The sequence below is a fragment of the Xiphophorus hellerii genome, chromosome 23, assembly GCF_003331165.1.
Source record: "Xiphophorus hellerii strain 12219 chromosome 23, Xiphophorus_hellerii-4.1, whole genome shotgun sequence".
NCBI lineage: Eukaryota > Metazoa > Chordata > Actinopteri > Cyprinodontiformes > Poeciliidae > Xiphophorus > Xiphophorus hellerii.
Window position 1 is genome coordinate 16,247,325 of NC_045694.1, and position 23,885 is coordinate 16,271,209.

The following is a 23,885-nucleotide window of genomic DNA, read 5'->3' on the forward strand; positions in this document are numbered from 1 at the left end:
TGGCCTTGAAATTGTCAGCATTCTGAAGAAATTAAACTCATGTTAGACAAACCAGGAGTGTGGGATGTTTACTTCAACATAAAAGAAATAAATTAAAGTTCATGTTCATTTCCTTCATCTGTTCTATACAGAGTTCCTATGTAGTATGGGGAAGCCTGGAAACATATGGGATTTAAGTATTTTTAAAGTCTGGATAGGTTTGGAATATATATACAGTACAGACCAAAAGTTTGGACACACTTTCTCATTGAATTCAATGAGAAGGTGTGTCCAAACTTTTGGTCTGTACTGTATATTTCCATTTTATTCTCTTTTCCACTGTGGAAATGTTGGATGCAGTGACAGTTTTTTCATGAGTGGCGATCCGGGCTAGTCCCTTCTTTTGCTATCCAGCAACCAATCAAAATACAGGAAATGGACTAAATTCTGACACATGATAAAAGTCCCACACAAAGCACTAAAACTATTTCCCGATGTCAGCAGCAAGCAGAGGGCAATAACTGCTCACACATAAAAGCAAAGAAAACTTGTTCATTGTGCAACTAGTAGATCAGTCACATGTTTTATTCCCCTTTCTAATGCCGCCCTGGGCAACTGCCCTCATGGCTCATAAAAAAACTGCCATCAGGCTTTATCCATATATCAGTCCACCTGTGTTTTTCCGTCATCCTTCCATTATCTGTCTATTCATTTGTTTTTCCATTTGTCTGTCTGTCTATCTGTCCATCTTTCCTTCCTTCATTCAGCCCTTCTTTCCTTGTAGGAATGCTGTTTTTACTCATGTAGGTCATCACTTTTTTGTGTTTATATCAGAGATGTGTATTTCGAGACCAAATGCGCTGGTAAATCTAGTCACGTTGTTCCTTTTTGGATTTTTGTATTCCACAAGCATATTTTTAATTAGACAAAGGTTATTTTCTCCAAAATGCAGCTGACAGTGAAAGCGTAGTGTTAGTCCACAGCCGAGTGCGATAACACAAACACTGACCCTGATACAACCGGATATCTCTCTAAGCACCCCGTTAAACACAGATAGAGTTCATGGATTAAACAGGACAATGCTTCTGTAATCATAACTATATTCTGCAAAGAGCCCAGTGATAATACCTCTGTGCATTACTGCTTAATCTCACTCCCCCCATGCTAAATTCACTGTGAGCCACTAATCCATCCCTCCAGCTCTCACAATTATAATTAACAAATGTGCAGCACAACTGAGTCACACAAAGATAGTGAGGAGCAGGAGGGATGGAGAGATAGATTAGAGTAAGACTTGCTAAGAGTTAGTGGAGGAGAAATTTAATAGATCATGACCAGAATGGCTCTTTAAACAGATTGTAAATAGCAGCGACAAAGATAACCCAGTTTTTTACGTTAATGGTTGTTGTCAACGCAGCGGTATAAATATAAATATTTACCTTTTACCTTGGCAGCATAATGTCTTGTTAGCATAATAGTGTTTGTGCCTCCCCGTTGTGAAATGTAATGTGCCGAATTACATGAGTTGCTTTGTTGTATAATTACTCAGGCGGTCTGACTCTGATATTCTCTTTCCATACAAACTCAAGACTTTAGGTGTGATTTCAGTGCCTGATTGCTGTCGTTATCGAGGTAGCTCTGGCTCTGCTGATTATTATCACCATCTGGATTCAATTTAGGTTACAGAATAAAGCCAAGATGGTGAGATAATTTACACTTTATAGAAGAAACAAAGAATTTGAAAAGTCTTCTATGAGCGTACAAGTGACTGTACATTTGTGGTGTTAGAATACAGATAAGGCTCCTTCTATTTTCTCAGTATGTTTGTCTTTCCTACCAGATTCAGTTTCAATAAATATTTAGGACACCTGTTGTTTGCCTTATCCTTGCCTTTTAAAAAGGTTGATACTCTAACTCTTCTGGCTCGCTGCCCTCTCCCATTGTGACAGATAATGTTTTATTAAGGTTTTTGTGGAAGATTGTTTGTTGCATTTCCATACGCTCTCTCCTGCCTTCTCAGGCTCTACGAGGGGAAGGAGCAGGCTGAGTTTGAGGACTCGCTGAGGAGGCTTTTTGAGTCCATCAATAACTTGATGAAAACTGACTACACCACCACGCTCCTGCTCAGGGTAATTACACGTCGTCAAACCTTTTTGTCTCTTTCACTTTTACTGCATTTCCTGCCTGTGATTGTGTCATCTTTTCTTCATTTCCCCCCTTCTGGTCTTTTCTGATTTTGACAACATCGGTATTCAAATGCTTAAAGTCTTTCCCCTTCTGACTACTTACATCAAGATATTGAAACAGATCCAGGCACAAAGCAGCGTGGCGGGTAAATGAGATGGATCCATTTTTAAATGCGAAACGAGCCTGTTTGATGACAAAGTCACCTTCCACAGGGGGCAAACCAGTGATTCTAATGTGTTTTGGTACCTGTGTGTCATCAGGTTGCTGCTCTGAAGTACCTGCCAACAGTACTGCATGATGTCGAGAAAGTTTTTGATGCAAAACTCCTCAGGTGAGCTCACTGTTAAAACTAAAAAGTATACAAGTGTCGTTGAGATGTGTAGATGAATGGGGTGTGTGAGAGCTGTTGGATTTCTTAGTTTTGTTTACTGACCTCTGCTCACCTCATTCACCCACACACCTCTCAGTGCTTAAGCTTTGCCCCGTTTAACCAGGAGATATAAATCTCATCAAACTGATGCAGAAACAAGGACAAACACTCTCAGCTGCTGTGCTGCCCTTTCTGACTTTTCCTTTGCAACTTTACACTTCTAATTTTTTTGGTCTCGTAAAAAGCTAGATGACTTGGAATGACCTATTTGACCTCTCCTTGAACCATAATCAAACATTTATTGTACTTTTTATCCACAAAATGGCATGTTTGCCCATTCCCCTTCACTTCTTATGCTGTTTCAGCTTCATATTTTTTAAGCATTTCTTCATTCATCCTGTGGCAGTGCAGCAACTAATAGATCCATTTTCTCGGGATGACCTTTCTACGTTACTGAAATAAGATATTAACCGATGTTTTCAGAACTATCTGCGTAGCATTTTGAGGCTTTTTGACCTTATAATTTCTTATTTCACCTCTCTCTGATCTTTGTTTGTCCTTTTATTGGTTGTACATTATCTGTAGCCACCTGTTTATCTCTTATAGCTTCAATATTTTTTTTTTTACCACCTGACTCACAGCCACACACAATATTTCAAAGATACCAAGGTGTAAAGTTGAAAGTCGGGACATCTATCCTCATATTCTGTCATTCATTTTTCCCTTTCCTTCTTCTGCACATAAATCCTCTTTTTTTTTCTTTCTTACTTCCTTACGCTCTCGTTCACAAACCTATCAGAGCCATCTGAACTTGAAAGTAAGGTCCCCGCTGCATTTTTGATAAGATTTGCCCCAAGCATTTTCCACAAGCAAACTGTTTGAATTACAATCACAGTGCAGGAGGTGGACATCAAAGCTTTCTTATATCCTCTACAGATCCTACACATTGTAAACTTAGCTGCAGTCTGATCCGTGTAGTGCTGCTTGCAAATATTTTGTCATCTGTGCCTGTGTTTTATTGTCCTCTGCTTGGCATTTCAGATTTTAATTAGATTCAGCTCAGATTATTAATGGGCCTGATAAGTCTCAGATGGCCGTCTGTGCCTCAGCATGTGCCCATGTCAGCTTACACACATCATAACAGCACACAAACCTTTCTATTATGAAGGGTGTGTGTTTTATTATTTCACACTGTTAATAAAAATTATACCATGTCGGCTGGCAAAAGATGAGAGGAGCAGGGAAAAACGGAGAGAAAGAGAAGGGACAGACGTTTTGCTGTGGTCTGAGTATTCAGTCTTATCTAAGTAGCATCACGGCAACCAAACAGGCTGTTTAACTTGTTTAATTATTGAGAAATTGAATAAGAGGTGTTGGCTTCATTAATGAGTGTGCATGCTTCGGCTCATTTGTTTTTATGCGGTAAACGCCTCTCTCCTCGTGGTTCTGGTTCATGTTTTCTATGTTCTACAAGTGTTTCTTTAAGTGGATTCATGTTTTTTTAACCTTTGAGGTCAGATGACTGAAGCTGGAAATATTAACAAGGTGGTTGAAGTGCTGATCTTAGCTTTGAACATGTGCAAAGCATTGCCAGACTACTTAGACAAAATGAAACATACGCCTGAATGCAAAGTCTAAACAAATATGAATTGTTTGCACCAGATATTTCCAGGAAAACAAACATGTGTTGCTGTTTTCTCATGTAATTAATACTCCTGTCATCCATTGCTGTCTTCCCTCAGCAAACTGCTGCATGACTTTTACTCCTGCATCCCACCTGAAAAGCTCCAGAAACAGAAGGTTTCCTCCATGACTGAAATTGTCAGCAGCCAGCTGTTCCAGAAACAAGGTGCGTCTTCTTGTTTTGGGTTGTTTTTGCCTGAGCAGTTCGTTACTTAAACGACAGCGGACCTAATCCTGCATGGAGAACCAGACATAAACTTGCTTCATGTCAGAAAAATGTCAGCTAATTCTGATTTAAATTCCAGGAAATCTGTTTATTCCTTGTCACATAATTTATGAATTTACAAGAAAAGGTCTGTGAAACATTATCATTATTTCCAACAGAGCAGTTGAAAAGTGTGCCCTGCTCCGCTTTATGAAGAGTAAAAATGTTTATAGTTCTAAAACAATGTCTTCATCATGGTTATTCTGAAGGCTTAATGTTCCATTTTATTTGTCGACTACTCAGTCAAGCATCATACATAAAGGAGGATGAGCACTTTGAGCTAATTCATAGCTCAAAATCGAGCCATATTTTTTGTACAATATTGCTTTATTGCTTGCATGACCCAAATTAATCTGCGCTTTAGACAGAGAAATGGACTCATGTTCCACTCTAGGATACTTAGATGAACAGATTTCATCTTAATTATAATCAGGTTAAATATTTAATTTCTCTGTAATAAGCAATTGCTCATTTAAATTTCCCTCACATCCAGCTTTTCATATTGACTTATATGTGTTTCATATATTTGGTTATTAGGGAAAGACACTGTGGGGTTTGCTGTTGTTTTGTGCTCTTGACATTAGATGTAAATAGTCTGGAACCTGATAACAGTTTTCCTTGGATTGACTCTAATCAATTTTTGACGGTTAAATCAGGTTTTTAATTTTTCATTATAGCAAAATGCATCAAAGCAATTCTTACCTTGAACCATTCATGTGTCAAATGAACCAACTGACTGTACTTTAATGATCTTTGTCTTTCAAATTTAATAAGAAACCTAGGAAAATTTGAACCAAATTCCTTCCTCTGAAAGAAAACCCCAACATTATCTAAAACATTAGTTTTAGATGTTTTAGTCTTGACAGACCTCGAACAGAGACCATGAAGCCCTAAAATCGAAAGAGGGCATAATAAATATATATTTTATTACTATAGCTACATGCATGTTTATTTCGCTGGAAAGAAATATGAACTTTATTCTTTATTTTATACCTGATGGTACATTCTTTTAACTCAATCTTTTTTTTTATTCTCCCAATTTTCACTGCATCAACATTAACCATCTAAATCCATAGATTTTTATTGTCGTTCACTTTATTAAAGCCATATTTTCTAAATCTAGTTACAATTAAACTAACCTAATCCTATTACTTCCTCACTATCTGTTTTTATATCCAGACTACAGATGTTTGATGTTTATATTTTAACATACAATTTTAGGGCTATAAGGATTTACCCTCAGCCGTATCACAATCAGAGCAATGGGCCCAGTTAGATACCATCTTATTACAATCAGTCCAAGTGGCACTATTAATGTTGACCTTCGACTGATGATAAATGTCTCTATCTGTGATTAACATGTCTGGAGGTTAAAAATAACAGACCTGAGCAGAGATTTAAAAGGCATCAGTGGTTTCTAACGTAACGATTTCTTATTTTTGTATCGATTCTAAACTCCTGTGTGGACGTTTGAAATGTGGACTATTCTAACACATATGTGTTAATAGAATATTAATCTCATTTATCTCACGGGTGGTCTCTGTTAAGGGAGGTATATCATCTATTGATTATAAGAAAAATAGGGTAGGACATGTTTCCAGAGCCCTTCATTTCGACTTTTCTAAACCTGTCTGATTTTAGACTACAACTACCTTATTTTAACACATCTACAAGAGATTTTTCTCATTGATTCCAAATCTTTAAAGCCTGTCATGCATCAGTGATTCCTTTCTCTCCCTCACAGTCTGCTTTTAGACCTGTTAAAGCCATTTAATTTTCTTGTACTGAGCTCATAAATTGTTGTTTTCCCCACTGGGGTCCAAATAATGATGGATGAAATCGATCAAATGTTGTGATGTTGTGTACACAATAATTGGAACAATAATTTGACTTCATTTGTAGACTCCAAAGGGTTGTGGTCGACAGATCTGGCTTAAAACAGAACCTAGTCTGTGCAAGATGGATTCATAGAAAATCTGATTAACTATTCTTGCTTTGTCCATGACTGCATCTCATTGTTTTCGTTGTGGTGGTTAAGGTACAACTGCACTGAGGATTTTTGCTAGACTGTCGCTGCAACCCAAATTTGTAGCTAACATGGGCCAGGATATGGTTCTTTGGTATTGATCGTGGCTCAGATGATTGATTCCCCAGGGGTACAAGCCCTCTGGCTTGCTGTCAAAATGCTCTGACTTATACTCTGTCACTGAAAACAGAGGGAGAAAGAAAAAGGCAGAGAAAGGATATACAGAACAAGGAAAACAGAAATCTGCATCAAACTGTCCATGAAGCTATCAAAGTGCACATCAATCTCAGCTAACATATCTTAAACTATCTCTATCACAGTATCTGTTCAGATACTACAATGCTTGTTAATATTCAAGCAAAACCTGGTGAACGACAGATTAGATGTGATAAAACAGGGAAGGGAAGGGTGATGAAAATGGATTTGCAGAACAACAAAACAAAATGAGGAATAGAGAGCCAGTGGGACAGCCAGATGAACAAAATGTGAGAGGTAGATTACAGATTAATCAAAAAGAAATAAAGGAAACAAGAAACGTAATGCTATGAGAAAAAAGGAAAGGCATTTTAGTTGTAAGTTGTTCATACTTTCAGCTAGAAATACCATTTCAACTTTGAGTTTTGAATAGGTTCTAATATGATAAATATGATAAAGCTTTTGCATACCATTTCTAAATCTCGTAAATATTCTCATTTTTGTATTTCAAGCTGAATTATTTGAATGAGAAATAATTAGTCTGATTTAGTGACTGTGAGAAAAAAAAAAAGGCTTTTAGACATAAAGTGCATAAATACCTGGTTTTAACTGTAAATGTGATGTACACGAGTGACAGAAATGTCTGAAATTAAAAACAGTCCTAGCTAATGTCTCAACAATGTTTGTGACACAGATATATACCAAGTCATACACTTAAAAGTAATTATTTAAAAACATATCTGAAAATGTTTTCATGTGTTATTCTGGGATTTAGTAAAAGCAAATTATTACGTACTGGTAAAATTGTTGTGTTTTCTATTTACTTTATGACAATGTGTGGCTCCAACTGTGTATTTTTACCACAACACTTTACATTTTGGGTTTCATGAGTTGAAATCAATTAATTTGTGATATAGAATGAACTGTTTCTCTGCAATTTTATTATATTTTATTCAAAACATGCAAAATAAAAACTATTGGCAAGACTGGAATTTGCTGGTTGGTAGCAGCTGATATCATGTCGCATTTCCTGCATTTTTTTGTGCATTACTCTATTTCTTTTTTGTATCTGTCTGCCTTTTCCATTTCAGTCCCAGCTTTCCCAAATGAGGGTTGACACTCAGTCTAATTGAGATGCATTTTAGTGTTGGGATGCTAATCAGTGGGCTTGTATAGTCACAGGCCCTTCGTTCAGCAGACAGAATATATGCAGCAGACTTAAATTACATATTTATAATAGCTAATGGCCTGGTGTCCTATCACTGCACAGTAATACATATTTAATATCCCCACCTGTCTATCCAAATAGACCTGCCAAGCTCACTCTTCAGGGAAAAATATCGAATCCACTGACTCCTCTCGCTGCGGAAGGGGATGCTGTGTTAAGTAGGGAACAGTTGCTTCATCAGATTTGACTCACAAGTTTGTTTTTCCTGTGCTTGTATGCTGTTACTGCACAAGTTCAAGAGGTGTTTTCTCTCTATGCGTGTCATTTCCTGCCAACTACTTGCACGCATCTTTTTGCAAAATCTCAAACAAACACTAGGTTTTGTGAGAAGTGAAGTGTGGAAATAAAACACATCCTGAATAAGACTGGATTTGGTTAAACATCTGTGAAAGTCAGAGTAGTGCAGCTCCCTAAATAACATATATAGCATTATTTTAAAATTATATATGAAATTGTTAATTTTTTTCACCAGTTAAGTTCAAGAGTATCTTTTTTGTCTATGTGGATTCATGAATGAGTCAATTTTCCCCTTAATTCCAGTTTTAAATATTGATACCTCTGTGTCCATCTTATTAATGGTATTTGCTTCTGTACTTGACTTTATTATGACCGGTTTTATCCGGGGGCAGTATTTGAAGAGATTTAGACTCTTTACCCCACACTCACTCAGAAATGCTCATTGGACTTATTCAGCACACGCTCCAGGGATTAAAAGTCTTGGCAAGCACATAGTGTATCTCCACACAGACATGCTCAATATGTACATGCTCATGCCAGTCCACATGCGCTGACAGACATGTGCATCCTGTCATGTGGGTTAATCTGGCTTTGAGACCAAATTAAATTCACAAGGCGCATTATGGCTCAATTCGGGCAAATTATCATTTCATCAGGCAATCACTGAGACAGATTGAGAGCATCAACTCTGATGAAGTGAAAAAAAAGAACGAGAGATCAAGGAGGACATGAAGTAAATGCAAAGGATGAGTCAGTTGGTTTTTTTAGCCTTTCCGCTGAACAAAATGAGTCAAATTCAGTCCACGCAGTCTTTTTTTCTACAATCTGGCCTGTTGTAAAAACATGAAGAGTTGAAAACAAACTGAACATAATGTAAGACATAGAGGCTTAAAGATATTCAAACAATTTGACCTGTCGCATACTCTGCCTCATTATATCTTCAGCGTATAATAAAATATTTATTGACAGAGAAAAACAACGCAGTGTCTGACTTTAAAGTGGTTACATTGTTTACATTTTTTTTTTCAAATAATCTGAAAATTGACAGTTCGAGTTAGGTGAGCTTGAGTGTCAAATATGTAGTTAAGCAGCCAGTACTTTGATCGAGCTGCAAGTCCTCAAGCCCAGTGGGAAGATCTGGAAGATCTTTTCAAATAGGAAAAGTACTAGTTATGTGCTTCACAAATCTGGCTTTAATAGATGAATGGCAAGATGAGAGAAAAATCATATAAAGTTTGCTTTGTTTGGTAACAAATTGATACTTGTTTCTCCCTGAACACACTACTCAATCGCTTTCCATGATAGTGGCAGCATCATGCTGTTGGGATGGACAGATGCATGGATGGCCAGAGCAAACTAAGGGATAATTCCAGGTTAAACCCTGTTAGAGAACACTAAAGACATGAGACTGGGGTCAAGGGTCTTCTGCCAGTAGAGCAACTCCAAACATAGTCAAGGCATAATCTTCTTTTCCTTTCGGCTTTTTCCCTTTAGGGGTCGCCACAGCGAGTCATCCGTTTCCATGTAACCCTATCTTCCGCATCTTCTTCTCTCACACCAACTACCTTCGTGTCCTCTTTCACTCCATCCATAAATCTCCTCTTTGGTCTTCCTCTAGGTCTCTTTCCTGGCAGGTCCATCTTCAGCCTCTTTCTACCGATGTATTCAGTGTCTCTCCTCTGTACATGTCCAAACCATCTCAGTCTGGCTTCTCTGACTTTATCTCCTACACATCTGACATGTGTAGGAGATGTTGTAATATCTTTAAAATGCCCCGAGCTACTTACAATTTAAAATTTACAGCACTACTTGAAATCTCCTATTTGGTTTAAATGACATTGACATATAAAAAAAGGTAAATATATCAGTCTGTATGTGCAAAACCGATAGACATGCCATAACTAAAGATTAGGTTATGTGTGTATTGGAAAGAACAAAATGTTTGATTCCAACTTCCTCCAGAATAAGTGGAATATTTGAAGAGATATGAACACGTTTGGGAATCATGATAATGTTTATGTCAAACTAACGCAAAAAATAACTCATATTGCTGAAAAATTAGATCTTGGCTGCATTAAAATGTTTTTATCTTTTATCAATTAACATAAAAGGCAGCAGAGTCATTACTTGAATTGCTTTTGTTCTACTGCCACACATCACAGAACACTGTTGACACCAGCATGTGTATTTCCCCTGATTTAATTACTTAGTAGAGGTGTACAAGTGCTTGATGAATATGGGTGAATGATGCACTGTAGAGTTATTATTTTTCAGGATTTAATCATTGCTGAGTGTTCACAGTTGTGACTAGTTTCTCAATCAACAATATCGATATGTCGCTGTAGGCTACTTCTTTGCTCTAAAACAGCTAAAAGTGCAAAATAACCTTGCAACTTTGTGTGCTCTGCCTACAAAAACATAAATCTTCAGTACTCATTTTTATCAAAGGACATTATGGTTGTGATGTGCTACATATAAAGGTTAAGCTTATATCTTAGTGAGTGTATGCAAGCACCTCAAGAGTCTTGCAATTACTGTGATGTATTTCTAGCACTTGCCATATCAACGCAGCAGCTTGAGCTGCAATTTCAAATCTGTCTTCTGAACTGCAGCAGTGAGTGTGTGGGCATGAGCGTATGTAACAGGTTGCTTGTTCGTCAGAGAGCTCTTCTGTGCATCATGGTGCATTTGTAAGTTGAAATCAGAGCTAGAATCATAACACAGAAGTCAAATTATAGTCCCTGCAGGCTGTCCGCAAATTACTTCTCTTTACTCTGTCACATTTTTCTGCGTATGAGCTGACTTGTATTTAGTTGACATTCCATTCTTTCCCCTTCCCTATTTTTGTAGTAATCGCAGAATGACAACATATTAGCATTTTCTGTATCACTGCAGGGTTGAGGTTATGCACAGACGCGCATCAAGAGTGATGGCAAAATCTACAGAGAGTCATAAACGTAAATGAAGTTCAAGTAGTGACGTATTTGTAAAAGTCTATGCTGTAGTTTGACAGCAGATGAGCCATCTGCTGCATGTGATTTTAAAATTTTGCTCAAGCTGACCCAAAATAGCTGCACTTATTGTGAAGCTTTGGCTTGATGGGCTTAGAAGGTTAATGAGAGTGGAAGAGGTAGTGGCTGTCATTCAATCTCTGTAGAGACCTCAGTTTGGGAGGATGTGATCAGACAAAACGAGGGATGGATGAGACTAATGGAGTAAAGTGAAGGGAGTTTAATCATTTTGGGAAAAACCTCTGCCTCACACCTTCCTTCTGTCTCATTTATATTCCCGTTGCCTGAGCCTGTGGGGTGATTTCAGTGGAAACTGAATGCAGACAAGGACAGCAGAGGGACATGATGTGGGAACACACTTACCCATAATTCATGTGGTACAGATGTGCAAATGTGTCAATGTTACACACAGATGGAAGGCAAAGTTACGCAGAGCTCCGTTTTGGTCTGAAGCTGTCTTAGATCAATTTCCCAGCTTAGAGAAACACATCGTTTCTGAGAGTGCTAAAAGCCAAACGTCCCATTGGATGCTCACTTATTGTCCAACAGCAGCAATAACAAACAAACTGGATCTACTTCACTAATATATCATGAGCAGAGATTTAGGGCTTGAGCATAAGTACTTTGCCCTGTTATTCAATCAAAACACACACAAAGCTGGATTTGATAAGAAAGATCAGATACAGGCTTAGCTAGAGCCAGCAGCTTTGTGACATAATGCTTTCTGGTTGTGGAATAAATCAACTCATCTGCCAAGGCATTGAATTGCTAGATACATTGAATTCATCTACTACTAACCCACTTAGATTAAAATAACTAATTATACTGACAGAGTAAAAAGTATCAAACTATTGGTATTTAATAGATTGAATAGGGAGACTAAACAATTAAAAGATGGAGTTTTTGTTAGATGACCTGCACTAAAACAGGTAAAAACATATATTAAAACTAAAAAATCTCCATAGGTAAACTGTTTTACATTTTGACATTGTACATCTATATAGTTTAATGTATTTTATTGGGATTTCATGTGACAAAAAACAGAATACATATAGTATTAATACAAAGAAAGCCGTTCTATGAAGGCCTGTGAACGTTTTAGTGAGTAAACAAGATCTAAAAGACCACAAAACACACCAGATAAAGTTAAAGAGGTCATTGTGGAAAAGTTAAAGCATTGGTGTATTATACTGAGCAATATCCCAAGCTTAGAAAATACTATGAAGCTCTGTCCTATCAATTAGCTGAAAAGAGAGTGTAACACAACTACAGACCTACACTGACAGGCCAGGCTGGGAAAAATAAATAAATAAACGAAGGCCAGTGGCTCGTGATAAAAATGGAGGAGCTGCAGAGATCCACAGAATATGTTGACAGAACAAGTTGTTCCCTCAAAAAAATCAGATCTTTTACAGGAGAGCTTTAAAACAAAGTCAAAATTGTTTGCAGTTTGCTACAAGCTGCGTAAGATGTACAGAAAATGTGTAAAATAGTAATCATATGAGACCATAATTGAACCTTTCAGCTAAATGCAAAACACTATGTGGAGTCAAAATGATCACTTCATATCAGCCCAACACACTATCATTAGAGTCAAAAATGATGGGTGGATAATGCTGAGGGGATGCTGCTCTTCAGTGGAAACTAGGATGTTGAAGGGAAGATAGATGAAGCTGAAAATGGAACAATCATGGATGGAAACCTGTCAGAGGCAGCAAAAGACCTGAACTGAGTGGAGAGGTTCACCTTCTGGCAAGACTGTAACAAAAAATATGTCTCTCTCTACAAGTAGTTGCTTTAAAGCATATTATTGTGTTAAAATGACCTAAATGAACAACTTATCTAATATAGCTAATATGTTTTCGTAGTGTGTTATTGATGTAAGCTGACTAGTTTGGAGATATTTTGCAAAAGTAAATACGCAAAAAAAAGCGAATAATTGTCCTGAAATTGAAAGATGGTGCAGTTATAATGTCCCTAAAATACTTGTAGCCTTTGTTTCAGCTTACAGTGGTTGTAAAAAGTACTGAGTCAAGGTGACTGAAGATGCATGAATTCATACTTTCAACACTTTTCTTACAGTTAGCAGGTTTGGACTTGCAAATTGTAATTTTTTTTGCTTGCCTTCTCATTGCATTACAATAATTTATGAAAGTTTGTTGTCCTCAAGTGACAAACTGTGAAGAGATTTCATGGCAGTGATGATTTTTTTTGCAAGGTACTGTATGAATGACTAAACGAATAGTAAAACAAACAAATGAAAAAATAAGCAATGAGCCTTCTTGTTTACTGTACCACACTCCTTTCTGTCACTAACTTTACAACAGCATAATGTGAAAAACATGACAGTAAATCAAACCATCCAAACGAACAGCTGTTTAATTCAAGAAAGCATCCTTTGAAGTCACTATTGAATATGATTCTGCTGTCAGCGTTTGGTCTGCCTAGTCTTATCAACATCATAGCAGGAAATACAGTAAAAAATGTTCTTTAAAGCATCATTGCCAGTTTGTATTAACATCATTGACTTGTTTACAGTTTTAGGCAGTTCCTTCACAAAACAATATAATGTCCTCTGTTAACATTCTAAGTCATCTTTTCTTTCTTTGACAAATAGTGCATGTCAGTGTCAGCAAAGTCTACAAACAGATGAAATGTGTGACTTCAAATGCAAAGCGGCACCTTAAGACGGTGCAAGGGGAAAAAAAGCAGGATAGGAGGGAGGAATACAAATGAAAAATGGAGGGAGAATAGATGATAGGAAACACCCACAGTGACATGAAAGAGACATTTAGTCATTGCAGAGCGAGACGACATTTGGCATGGTCCCATCCCCCTTTCAACTCAGAAGATTTACTTGTCGTTGTGCCTCTGAACCTCCTCATTATCATCTTTCCTATCACTCTATCTTTCCGACAGCAGAGAACTACAGCCAAAGGAGGGATGAGACAGGGATGGAGAGACAGAGGAGGGAAAGTCTGATTTACATACCTCTTAGAAACTGAGATTGCATCTCATTATTGCGTGCTATAGATTATTGTGTTTGGCAGCAAAAAAGGTGAAAGAAAATGGAAGCGAGAAGGAATGAGCTGGCTCCTGAGCCATCAAAGCTCCTCTCTGTGTGTGGCGACAAGCCAACACCGGCGACTGTCTGCCATTTCAAACTTGGTAACCCAAACACATAACCACACATTCACACATCAAGAAACACATCCAAGCGCTTACACATCAAATCGCAACAAAGCACCAAATCAGACGCAGACAGAATGATTCAGACCAGGCACAATACGCTGGAATTAATAATCACCATCTGGGCTTAAGGTTGAAAAAATAGACATTTTGATTTGAATGTAAATGAGTCCACAAGGTTCTGTTGATGTGCGCTTTGTCCTGCATATCCGCACCTGTGTGTATGCCCTTAATTGTGCAGTGGCCTGTGCAGATACACACCGGTGTGTTGCCGCAAACACACCCATACAATTTATTGAAAGCCAGAAACGAGTAAAATTCATTCCAGTGTTTGAGGCAAGATCCTGATTTCCATTTATCTGTCAGAGCAGGTTGGCAAAGCTTTCTTCCACAGCATGGCTGAATTGATTTATTACGCTGTTGCACCACAGGCAATGACCTGCAACATGTAAGTAAATCACGCAGGCAAGAGGAACATAGAAATGCTGGAATGTTTTAAAGTGCATACATTTGCGAATTAGCTAACGTTCACTTCAGTTAGAGACAGAGCACAACGCTTTCTTTAAAAGTTTATAAATATAGACAAATATGTGATAGACTAGCAACCTGTCCAGAATGTATCCCACCTTTTGAGAAACCTTATGAAACCATTCAGGATTTGATCTGGTATAGAAAATAGGTAGATATTAGAATGTGCACCGCTTAACTGGGTTTCAGTGCATTCTAGTTGTTAGCACTGGTGCCTTGCAATAAGAAGGTCCATATGTTTAGATTTGTTCCAAGGTCTTTATTGGTGGAGTTTGGATGTTTCCTCTGTAAAGTGCATATATTTTGTGTGGTATTCCAGTTCAAAAACTACAACTCAAAAAACTCATTGTTGGGTTGAACTGACTGCACAAAACAGCTCTGCTTTGTGTGTGTTCATATTTTTCATCTTGTGTGTCTGTGCCACACTGTGATGGACTAGCATCCTGTCCAGAGTGATCTCTGAGTCTTCATCATTGCCTGCTGCAGATTTGCACTGACTAGCCTGTGACCCTTTAAGACTTGAGCAGGAATAGAAAATGGAAGGATTGATGTCAGAATTTGAGGCTCTGAAGTATTAAATGGTGTGCATGTTCATTTGTTGCACCTTGAGGGTGGGACCATTTCCTCACCCAGTCACAGCAGAGAAAAATATCATGTATAGAAATGAAGCATTTTCTGTGTCTCGGTTCTGCATGAGACATAGACAAAACCAGCAGTTTTGCAATTGTAGAAATGAATAAGTTAGCTGGGTAAAATAAATAAATGGACAGTATAGATTCTTTCTATCAGTGTCTATGGAATGTTTAACCTTTTTCATATCCTTTTTCCCTTTTTTTAATTAATCTTTTATTTGGAAAGGCAAGTTACAATTACTTTGTACAATCCAGCTTCCACCACAATGGGAGTATGAGAAGGAATAACATAAGCCAATCCAGGGTTTTTGTATAGTAACCAAACATCCATAGCAGAAGAGTGAGTGGGGGATAAGGGTGGGTCTGGTCTGATTTTTCTTATGTTAGGGGAAAAACACAATCAAGAGCATAACTTTGCCATAATCCTGGGTACGATACACAGCACAACAGTATTTGCATGTGATAGACATATTTAGTCCACAGGGATGGACTGATTTTACACAGTTTGTCCATTTAGACCAGATCCTGAAGAATGATTCCCTTCGACCTTGAACAGAAAACGATAACTTCTCCAGAATGTAAATGTCCTGTACAATGTTGACCCAAAATGAGTTGTTACAAATAATTTTTGCCAAGTTGAAACTGCTGAAGAACAAAATGTATAAATTTAGAGGTCCCGGTTTGCAGTCTTCATACACACACTCTTCTAATCACAACACCCCAAAAGTAACAACTGGGTTTGATTGTTACGTCAGTGTAACTGAAACAGGTGAAGCCAGGTGTACGCTTGCCGTGGAACAAAGTGTGCACGTCTGTAGATTCAGAGTCAGAGTCCTTTGAAGGCCTGATGGATTAATACTTAAGCTCAAAACAACAGTGGCATGGAGCACAACCCACTGTGTTCTATCTGGAAGGGCAAAAGATGAATTTCTGCTGTGGTGGATTAACCAGATTTAGCAGGGTTTCTAGGTAAATACTCAGCTGGTAGCATCTAAGGCATTAGCTGCTGTCAACAATTACCCATCCAGGAGAAACACCTTTACATATAGAAATCAGTAATGGTTCAAGTTGTCAATCTTGCTGAAACAGACACAATATTTTTCAAATGTTTTAATTGAATATGGAAATGTTCATCTTTTATCTATCTATCTATCTATCTATCTATCTATCTATCTATCTATCTATCTATCTATCTATCTATCTATCTATCTATCTATCTATCTATCTATCTATCTATCTATCTATCTATCTATCTATCTATAAATATAGATCTATATCTATATAATAATAGGGCTGCATAGTGGCGCAGTTGGTAGAGAGCTTTTGCCTTGCAGCAAGAAGGTCCTGGGTTTGATTCCTGGCCCGGGGTCTTTCTGCCTGGAGTTTGCATGTTCTCCCTGTGCAATGCATGGCTTCCTCCCACAGTCCAAAAACATGACTGTCAGGTTAATTGGTCTCTCTAAATTCTCCCTAGGTGTGAGTGTGTGTGTGTGTGCATGGTTGTTTGTCCTGTCTGTCTCTGTGCTGCCCTGCGACAGACCTGTCCAGGGTGTACCCTGCCTCTTGCCTGAAATGTTAGCTGGAGATAGGCACCAGCACCCCTCCCAATCCCTCTAAGGGACAAGGGTGTACAGAAAATGGATGGATGGATATATATAATATTGATTTTATATACATGTTTTCAGTCTAAATTGAAAAATGTCTCTGATCGACTTATTTAAAAGTGTTCTATCGGAGGTCTTGGAGGTCTTCAGTCAGTCATCCATTTTCTGATCCCTTAGTGATTCGCTTTTATGACTTTGTGTTTTTGAGATTAGTTTGTGTTGAGGGTCCAGCAGCAGGCATGAAGGCTTGGCTCAGTTAATAAAGGGCCTAATGAGCATGAGCCCAAATGAGCTTTTAATGGTCTCTGTCTACCTAAGGCTGCAGAAAGAGGCATGAGGTGGATGATGTGAAGTAGCAGAAAGATGGAGAAGGAAGACATGCAAGGGAGGGATCAGGGCTGCGAGAAGGATCAGTTATTAATAAACACATTGGGAATATATGTCGTTTCTACTTGTAAACAGATAATAAATATTTTCTGCTGACAGATTATGTTCACACTCGCTGGTAATGGGCTTTAGTTCTGCTGACTTCAAAAAATATTGAAAGGATAGCCTTGTTAAAGGAGCATTACATTCATTTCTACTGGCAACAGGCTCTGCAGTTCTTGTTTGCTATGAGCTGGTAGTACATGAAGGCAGCTCTTAATGGAAATGGGACAGCTTTTTTCAAACCATTTGGGAGACTATTAGCTCAAAGTTTTTGCAGTATGTTTTCAACATAATTCAGACTTTAAACTTGTTAAACATAAGTGACGCCTGAGCTGAAAACACATGCTTTTTTGATGATGATACTTCAGTTTTAAGGCGTTAATACTGATAAAGTTACTTTGTGAACTTTTAATCCATCCTTTTATGCATTTGTTCATTCGACTGCAACTCTCATCTGGAAGACAATCATTGCTCTGATTGTTGTTTATTTTTTATTTGAAAAAAAAAAGAATCTCTAACAAACAAAGGCGGAAAAGATCAAAATCTGAAATCTATGGCACAGCTGTGGATAATAGTTGCATGTGTAAATTAAAACAAATCATGGAACAAGTTTCAAAAATGTATAGAAAAGTAATTTCTAAGCCCAAAAGGGAAACCTAAATCCAAAGCTGCAGTTGAACAAAACTACAAGAATGAGACTGAAGTACAAGGAAACCTTAATGAGGGTCTTGATGCTGATCTTAGGAAACCAGTTTATTCTGGTTCACTGGTGAGCAAGCTGAACACATTGAAATTAAATGCAAAAATAAATCAAACACTCATGCAGTACCATACAGTTCTTGTGGAGGTAATTATGGAAACATTACGGAAAAATAACGTGAATTGTGCCAAGACCAATGAACAAGCCAAGGAGAAATATATATGGCTGTCTGGACTAAATATCAATCGTTTTCACACGATCACAGGGAAACATATTGTAAAAGTCAAGATGAAGAACCAAAAACTGCCTCACAATTTTTTTGTGTCAAACCCATATGCCTGTTGTGTTTATATCCCTTTGCAATAAAAAAGAAACAAATCCAGCACAACTAAGTAAACATCCTTTGAGAAACATCTTTATTATAAAGATGAGCTAGAAGGTATTGCTTCTCTCTTAAAAATAAACAGCAAAGACATCCCTGTGTACCAAATTTAATTTGTTAAACAAAAACTGTAGCATCTGTTTTTACCGTTATTACCATCAAATCTAGACACTTTACCACATGAAAAGATAGTTTAACTATTACTTTATTTCTCTATTATTGAAGCGCATTCTACACTAAATTCACCAGTTTCAGACGATGTTATTATATTCTGTCTTCATATTGTTCATTTTTCAATGATGATTGCATGTACTGTATATTGGGTGTTTATAATTTTGTTAATGTGATGTAAATGGCCAATTTCACATGTTTACAAATTACCTGTTCTATCAATACATCAGCTAAATTGTGAAAAGGTATCAAACCTTTTCACAATTTGACATAGAGAATGACATAGAGATGTCATTTTCTATGTCAAAATCTTTAAACTGTATTTTGTTTTCTGAGAAATTTACAGTTTAAAGTAAGTAAAACAAATGAAACAGATATCTGTCTCAGATTTTTTTAACAAAAAAATTGACCAAGCAGCCATACATTTTGTTAGCAAGTAGAATTTCAGAAACATGACAGTATGGGGTGTAAATTATGTCATTTAATTTATAACACAATAATAATAATAATAATAGCCATATCTTACTCAATTGTTTTATTATATATTAAATGTGCAAAGACCTACTGTGGACCCATTTGGGATTTTGCAATATTCTACTATTTTTCAAAATATGTTTTTGTTATATTACTAATTATATGTTCTCTAATGATGGACAATACCTTCTCACACTGAAATTGTAAAAAAAAAGCCGACATAGTTCTTCCAATGAAAATCATTGAATCATTGTTTTACTCTGTCTCTTGTTTCTACTTTTCTAAACTGTAAAACCAGTAAAACAAGGAGTACAATAACAAAGCGGTGCCTCTGCTCTGAAGGAGTGAAAACTAATATTAATCCAAGAGACAAAGAAAGAAAACACTGTTAGACAATTGAGATTAATGTCTTGACTTTGGATTTGACAAAGGAGCAATTCATGTCCACTGTGACATGAATTGAACCATTAATACTTTTGATTGATACAGCTCCATTGTGGAGTCTGGAGGTAGATTTGATGTTCCTCTTCAGAGTCCAGTGGCATCATTATTCATGGCAATACGGTTTCACCTTTCTCTGCAGGTGCAGCAGCAATGAATGTAAATGATGGCTTTGTGTATTTGAAAAGTTTTCCTGAGAGAAATCAGTTTAGATGCAACCTTGTGTTTCTGCCTTCAAATATTCTCCTTTGCCATCTGTCTCTAGTTAGAGAACTTGTGTTTTATATGTTGTTTGCTTATTGCAAAATCATCGTTGAACATTTGTGCTTGTGTTCTCACAGAATGCCGTGACGTGTTGTTACCCATGATGCTGCGGGAGCTGAGTGGTGCACTGGCCAGCATGGCTGATGGTCCTCATGACGAGAGGAGAAACAGTTTGGAGCTTCTCAACAATATTCTGGAAGTCCTTAGCAGAAAGAATGCCGTAAGTTACACAATGGACAATTTGTTTGTGAAACGGACATCCATAGCAGACTAGGTAGCTCCGAACATAAAGCTATTTGAAAATACAGGGGAGTACAGATACGGCTAAACTGCAGAGATAAATTCTCTGAGCCAGGAAGCGTTTGGTCCTGTTGCTTTTACTACGAGTCTCTGGAGAAACCATTTGGATAAAACAAAAGTTTCTCCTGCTTTTTCTTTAGTTGTCAGTGAGTCCAACATCCTAAATGGTCACTTGAGATGTGCTCAGGTTACACAACAGCAACCAGCAATAAAGCCAAAGTGTATGTGGTCCTGACCTAAATTTAATAATAGATGAGAAATAAGATTAAAAAAGTGTGCTGTCAGCCACAGTTATTAAAGCTCCTGTATCTGCTGACAGTAAAGGCAGATCAGTGAACATAGCTGAGGATCAAATTGTGTCTTTGTGTGCCTGATTTAACCTTAATTTCAGATATTAGCAAATGTTATCTTCCATTTGGATGTTTCTGTGATATTTGTCACATCATCCTTTTTACCAGTAGATCGATTTCACTTTCACATGTAAATTCTTTGTGCCAGTTTTGTCTTTTTTTTTTCCCCAACTAGTTGTTCAGGAAGGAGACTTCAGCTGGCCTTGACCAATTAAATCACTTGGTCTTGCACATGTTTGCATGTGATATTTTTAGACAAATCAAAGTCAGCTCTTGAACTGAACACCTTCAAATAAACATACAGGCAGATTTCCAGGCAAAACAAATACATCACCAGCATCTCGATGAGGGCTCTTTAATTGCCTGTGCAAATGGCTGACAGCCTGCCTAGACTTTGAAGTGAAGATATGTTTTTTTTGGCTCTATTTATTCGAATGCGCTAATGAAGCATGAGTCAAGAGAAGAGACGCATTGAGAGAAGAGAGCAAACGTAATAAATGAACTGGAGTGGAGTTAATTTGATGAGATGCATAAATAAGGGCAGTTGATGATGATATCTGGGATGTGACTATATAAAGCAAAAATGCAGGAATGTACAAGAAAGAGGTGCAAAGTTGTAAAGTGAAGATGAAAACGGCCTGCTGGTGACAAGTCAGTAAGAATGTCTGTCCATTTGTCTTGTCTGTCTAAATAGAGGCAATATTTTATTCGATCTATTCACATGCTGGTAGTGAACAGAGTTTGGAATAAAAACCGTGGGTTGGAAAAAACAGGTAGAAATGTGAGAATAAACACAAGCAGAGAGATTGCCTCTCATTTTCTTTGTTTTTCACTGTTCATTGTTTCTCACTCTGGGTGGTACCTGATTAAATTGTCACACTGCAAATGTCCTCAAACCACATAGATATTCAGAGAGAAAAACAAAAACAAGCAAAAAATTATTTGAAAGACAGATGCTTGTGTCTTCTAGTGTTTGCCTCAAATTTTTAAGCGACTTTGTCACTTTTGCTTGGGTATGCTGATTGCTAGCCATGTGTGTAGCAAAAAAAACAAAAAAAACAAAGGAAACTGACAGAGAAAAACAAACATGGCTTAGCAGAGCTTTCTGTTTTTCTTTTACCACAAACCTAAAAACAATTGTCTTGTTAAAGAATAACTCCTGTTGCTTGGAGAGTGGATAAGAACAGCAGTAGAGTTGAGTTTGAGCAGCTTTTTCAGAATAGTAGCAAGGTATTTTGTAAAATATATGTTTTGGAGTAGCTTCATTTTTTGATGCAAGCTTTTGGTAATTTTGGAGAATATTTGGTCGATCTTCTTACTGTTGGCCTCTAAGCTCTATTAAGCCACCAAAGAGAACCTGCAGGAATTTTGGGAGTGTCTTGCAATCGGAAGGTTGTAGGTTCAATTCCAGTTCCTCCTTTCACATATCGATGACACTTATCCCCAAGTTGCCTACATACTTGCATATTGATGTATAAATACATCAATATGCATTTATGTTATTAGTGTATATTTGTGTAGTGCAAGAGGGTGGATGTGCTGTGATATAAAACACTTTCAGTGGTCAGTATTACTGACATTCATGAGTGTGTATGGATGGGAATTTGCACATTCGTGCATACCACTGAGGTGTGTATTATTAAATTTCCTCTGAGATCATTGATGACCACACTCCAGTCTGGGAGGTGGCGGAAAATGCACCTTAAGTTATGCTTCACCCGCCAATAAAAAACAAAAGAAGAAAAAGGAAGTGCTAAGTTTCATTTAGAACAAGCACATGCTAGCAGCAGGCACGGCGGAGAAATGTTTTCAAACTCATACCCCCTCATCAAGAAAACAACAGGAAGAAGTTCATATGATGCAGCTTTTAAGTTGAAGGCTATCGATCTGGCAGTACAGATCGATAGCCTCTGAACGTAAGCTCGGTGTGACGAATCCAAGGTTCGGCACTGGAGACGCAGGGCTGCGTCCTTAATAGCAGATGTATTCAGATGTATCCTTGTGGAAAACCGAGAGTGGCGGAGATATCAGCGGCTTATAGCCGGTGCGGCTTTTATATGTACGTTTCCAGTTTTAAAAAAAACAACAAAACTTTGTGGGGGCGACTTGTAGTGAGGTGCGCTCTATAGTCTGGAAAATACTTTATACTTAATGGTAAAAGTATGGATTTACACAAATCCAGTTACATTCCTCATTAAATTACCAATATCTATATAAGCGTTGAATGTCCGTGCATACTAAGGAAAATAAACAATTTTAAAAAGCCAAACAAAATACTGAATTATTTTTGATCAATATGAATTATGTTTATGATAAACACATGGCTTATTTTGCATTTTACCAAGGCACTGTGGGATTTGGCATCTCAGAAACCTTTATCCAAATTAAGTGCATGTGTATTGTTTCATAAATGTGTGTCATTTACTCAATCCAAACATGACTAATTCCAGGATTTAGTGTAATAATTGAATTTTGTTGTTGTTGTTGTTGTTTTCTCTATGTTGCTTGTGGGGCCAACAGATTTAAAAATGATAAGAAGCATTTTATCTCTCAGTGGTCTTCCAGCTCTCTGGCTGATGGTAGAGAAAGTCTTTCCAATAAGCCAGAATACCTACAGTGAGCCAGAAAGATTTACTGATTTATTTAGACTTAACAGCTGCTCCTCAGCTCTTCCGAACATGTGTGTGCACGCAGTTGTTTATCTTGCCCATGCCCCTGGGCAGTGAGTCAGTTCTTTTAACGTAGTTTAATCATATCTATCTAATTCTCGGCAGGCACTTCAAATATTCTTCCGACATTCTGGCACACGTACAAATATATTACAGAAAAGTAAACAGATGCTTTTTGTCTATGTCTCTTATTTCTGGATCCAAATTTTTCATGTGTTATTGGCCAATGCATGCAAGGATTAATGCACCTATAGTGTCAATATAAAAAATATAAAAATATCTAGGTCTTCAACTAATATAAACTGAATGGAAAAGAAAGGATGCCTGAGGGCAAATTTTGTTTGTGGAGTCTATGAATAATAAAACAAGTCTTACGGTCAAGTTATCCTTAAAGGTATTCACAAATACAGCTGCACAAATCCCTTCAGGAGTGGCTGAACTGAACTATATTTGCATATAGAAGATACATTTTTGTTTTCACTGATGTGTTTCATTGTCTTAGGATATTACTTCAAGTTCAAAATCTCCTTTAAATATTATTACTCAAGCAGCATATTAATTCCATATATCA

General features: G+C 37.4%; 1 protein-coding gene across 1 annotated transcript in view; it reads left to right on the plus strand.

Moving 5' to 3' along the window:
- Nucleotides 1–23,885, plus strand: part of dock2 (dedicator of cytokinesis 2) — a 104,742-nt gene that overhangs the window by 21,315 nt on the left and 59,542 nt on the right. Inside the window, 4 exon segments of the mRNA XM_032555129.1 lie at nt 2,000–2,108; nt 2,427–2,497; nt 4,279–4,385; nt 20,073–20,215. Coding sequence (XP_032411020.1) covers nt 2,000–2,108; nt 2,427–2,497; nt 4,279–4,385; nt 20,073–20,215 — 430 coding nt within the window.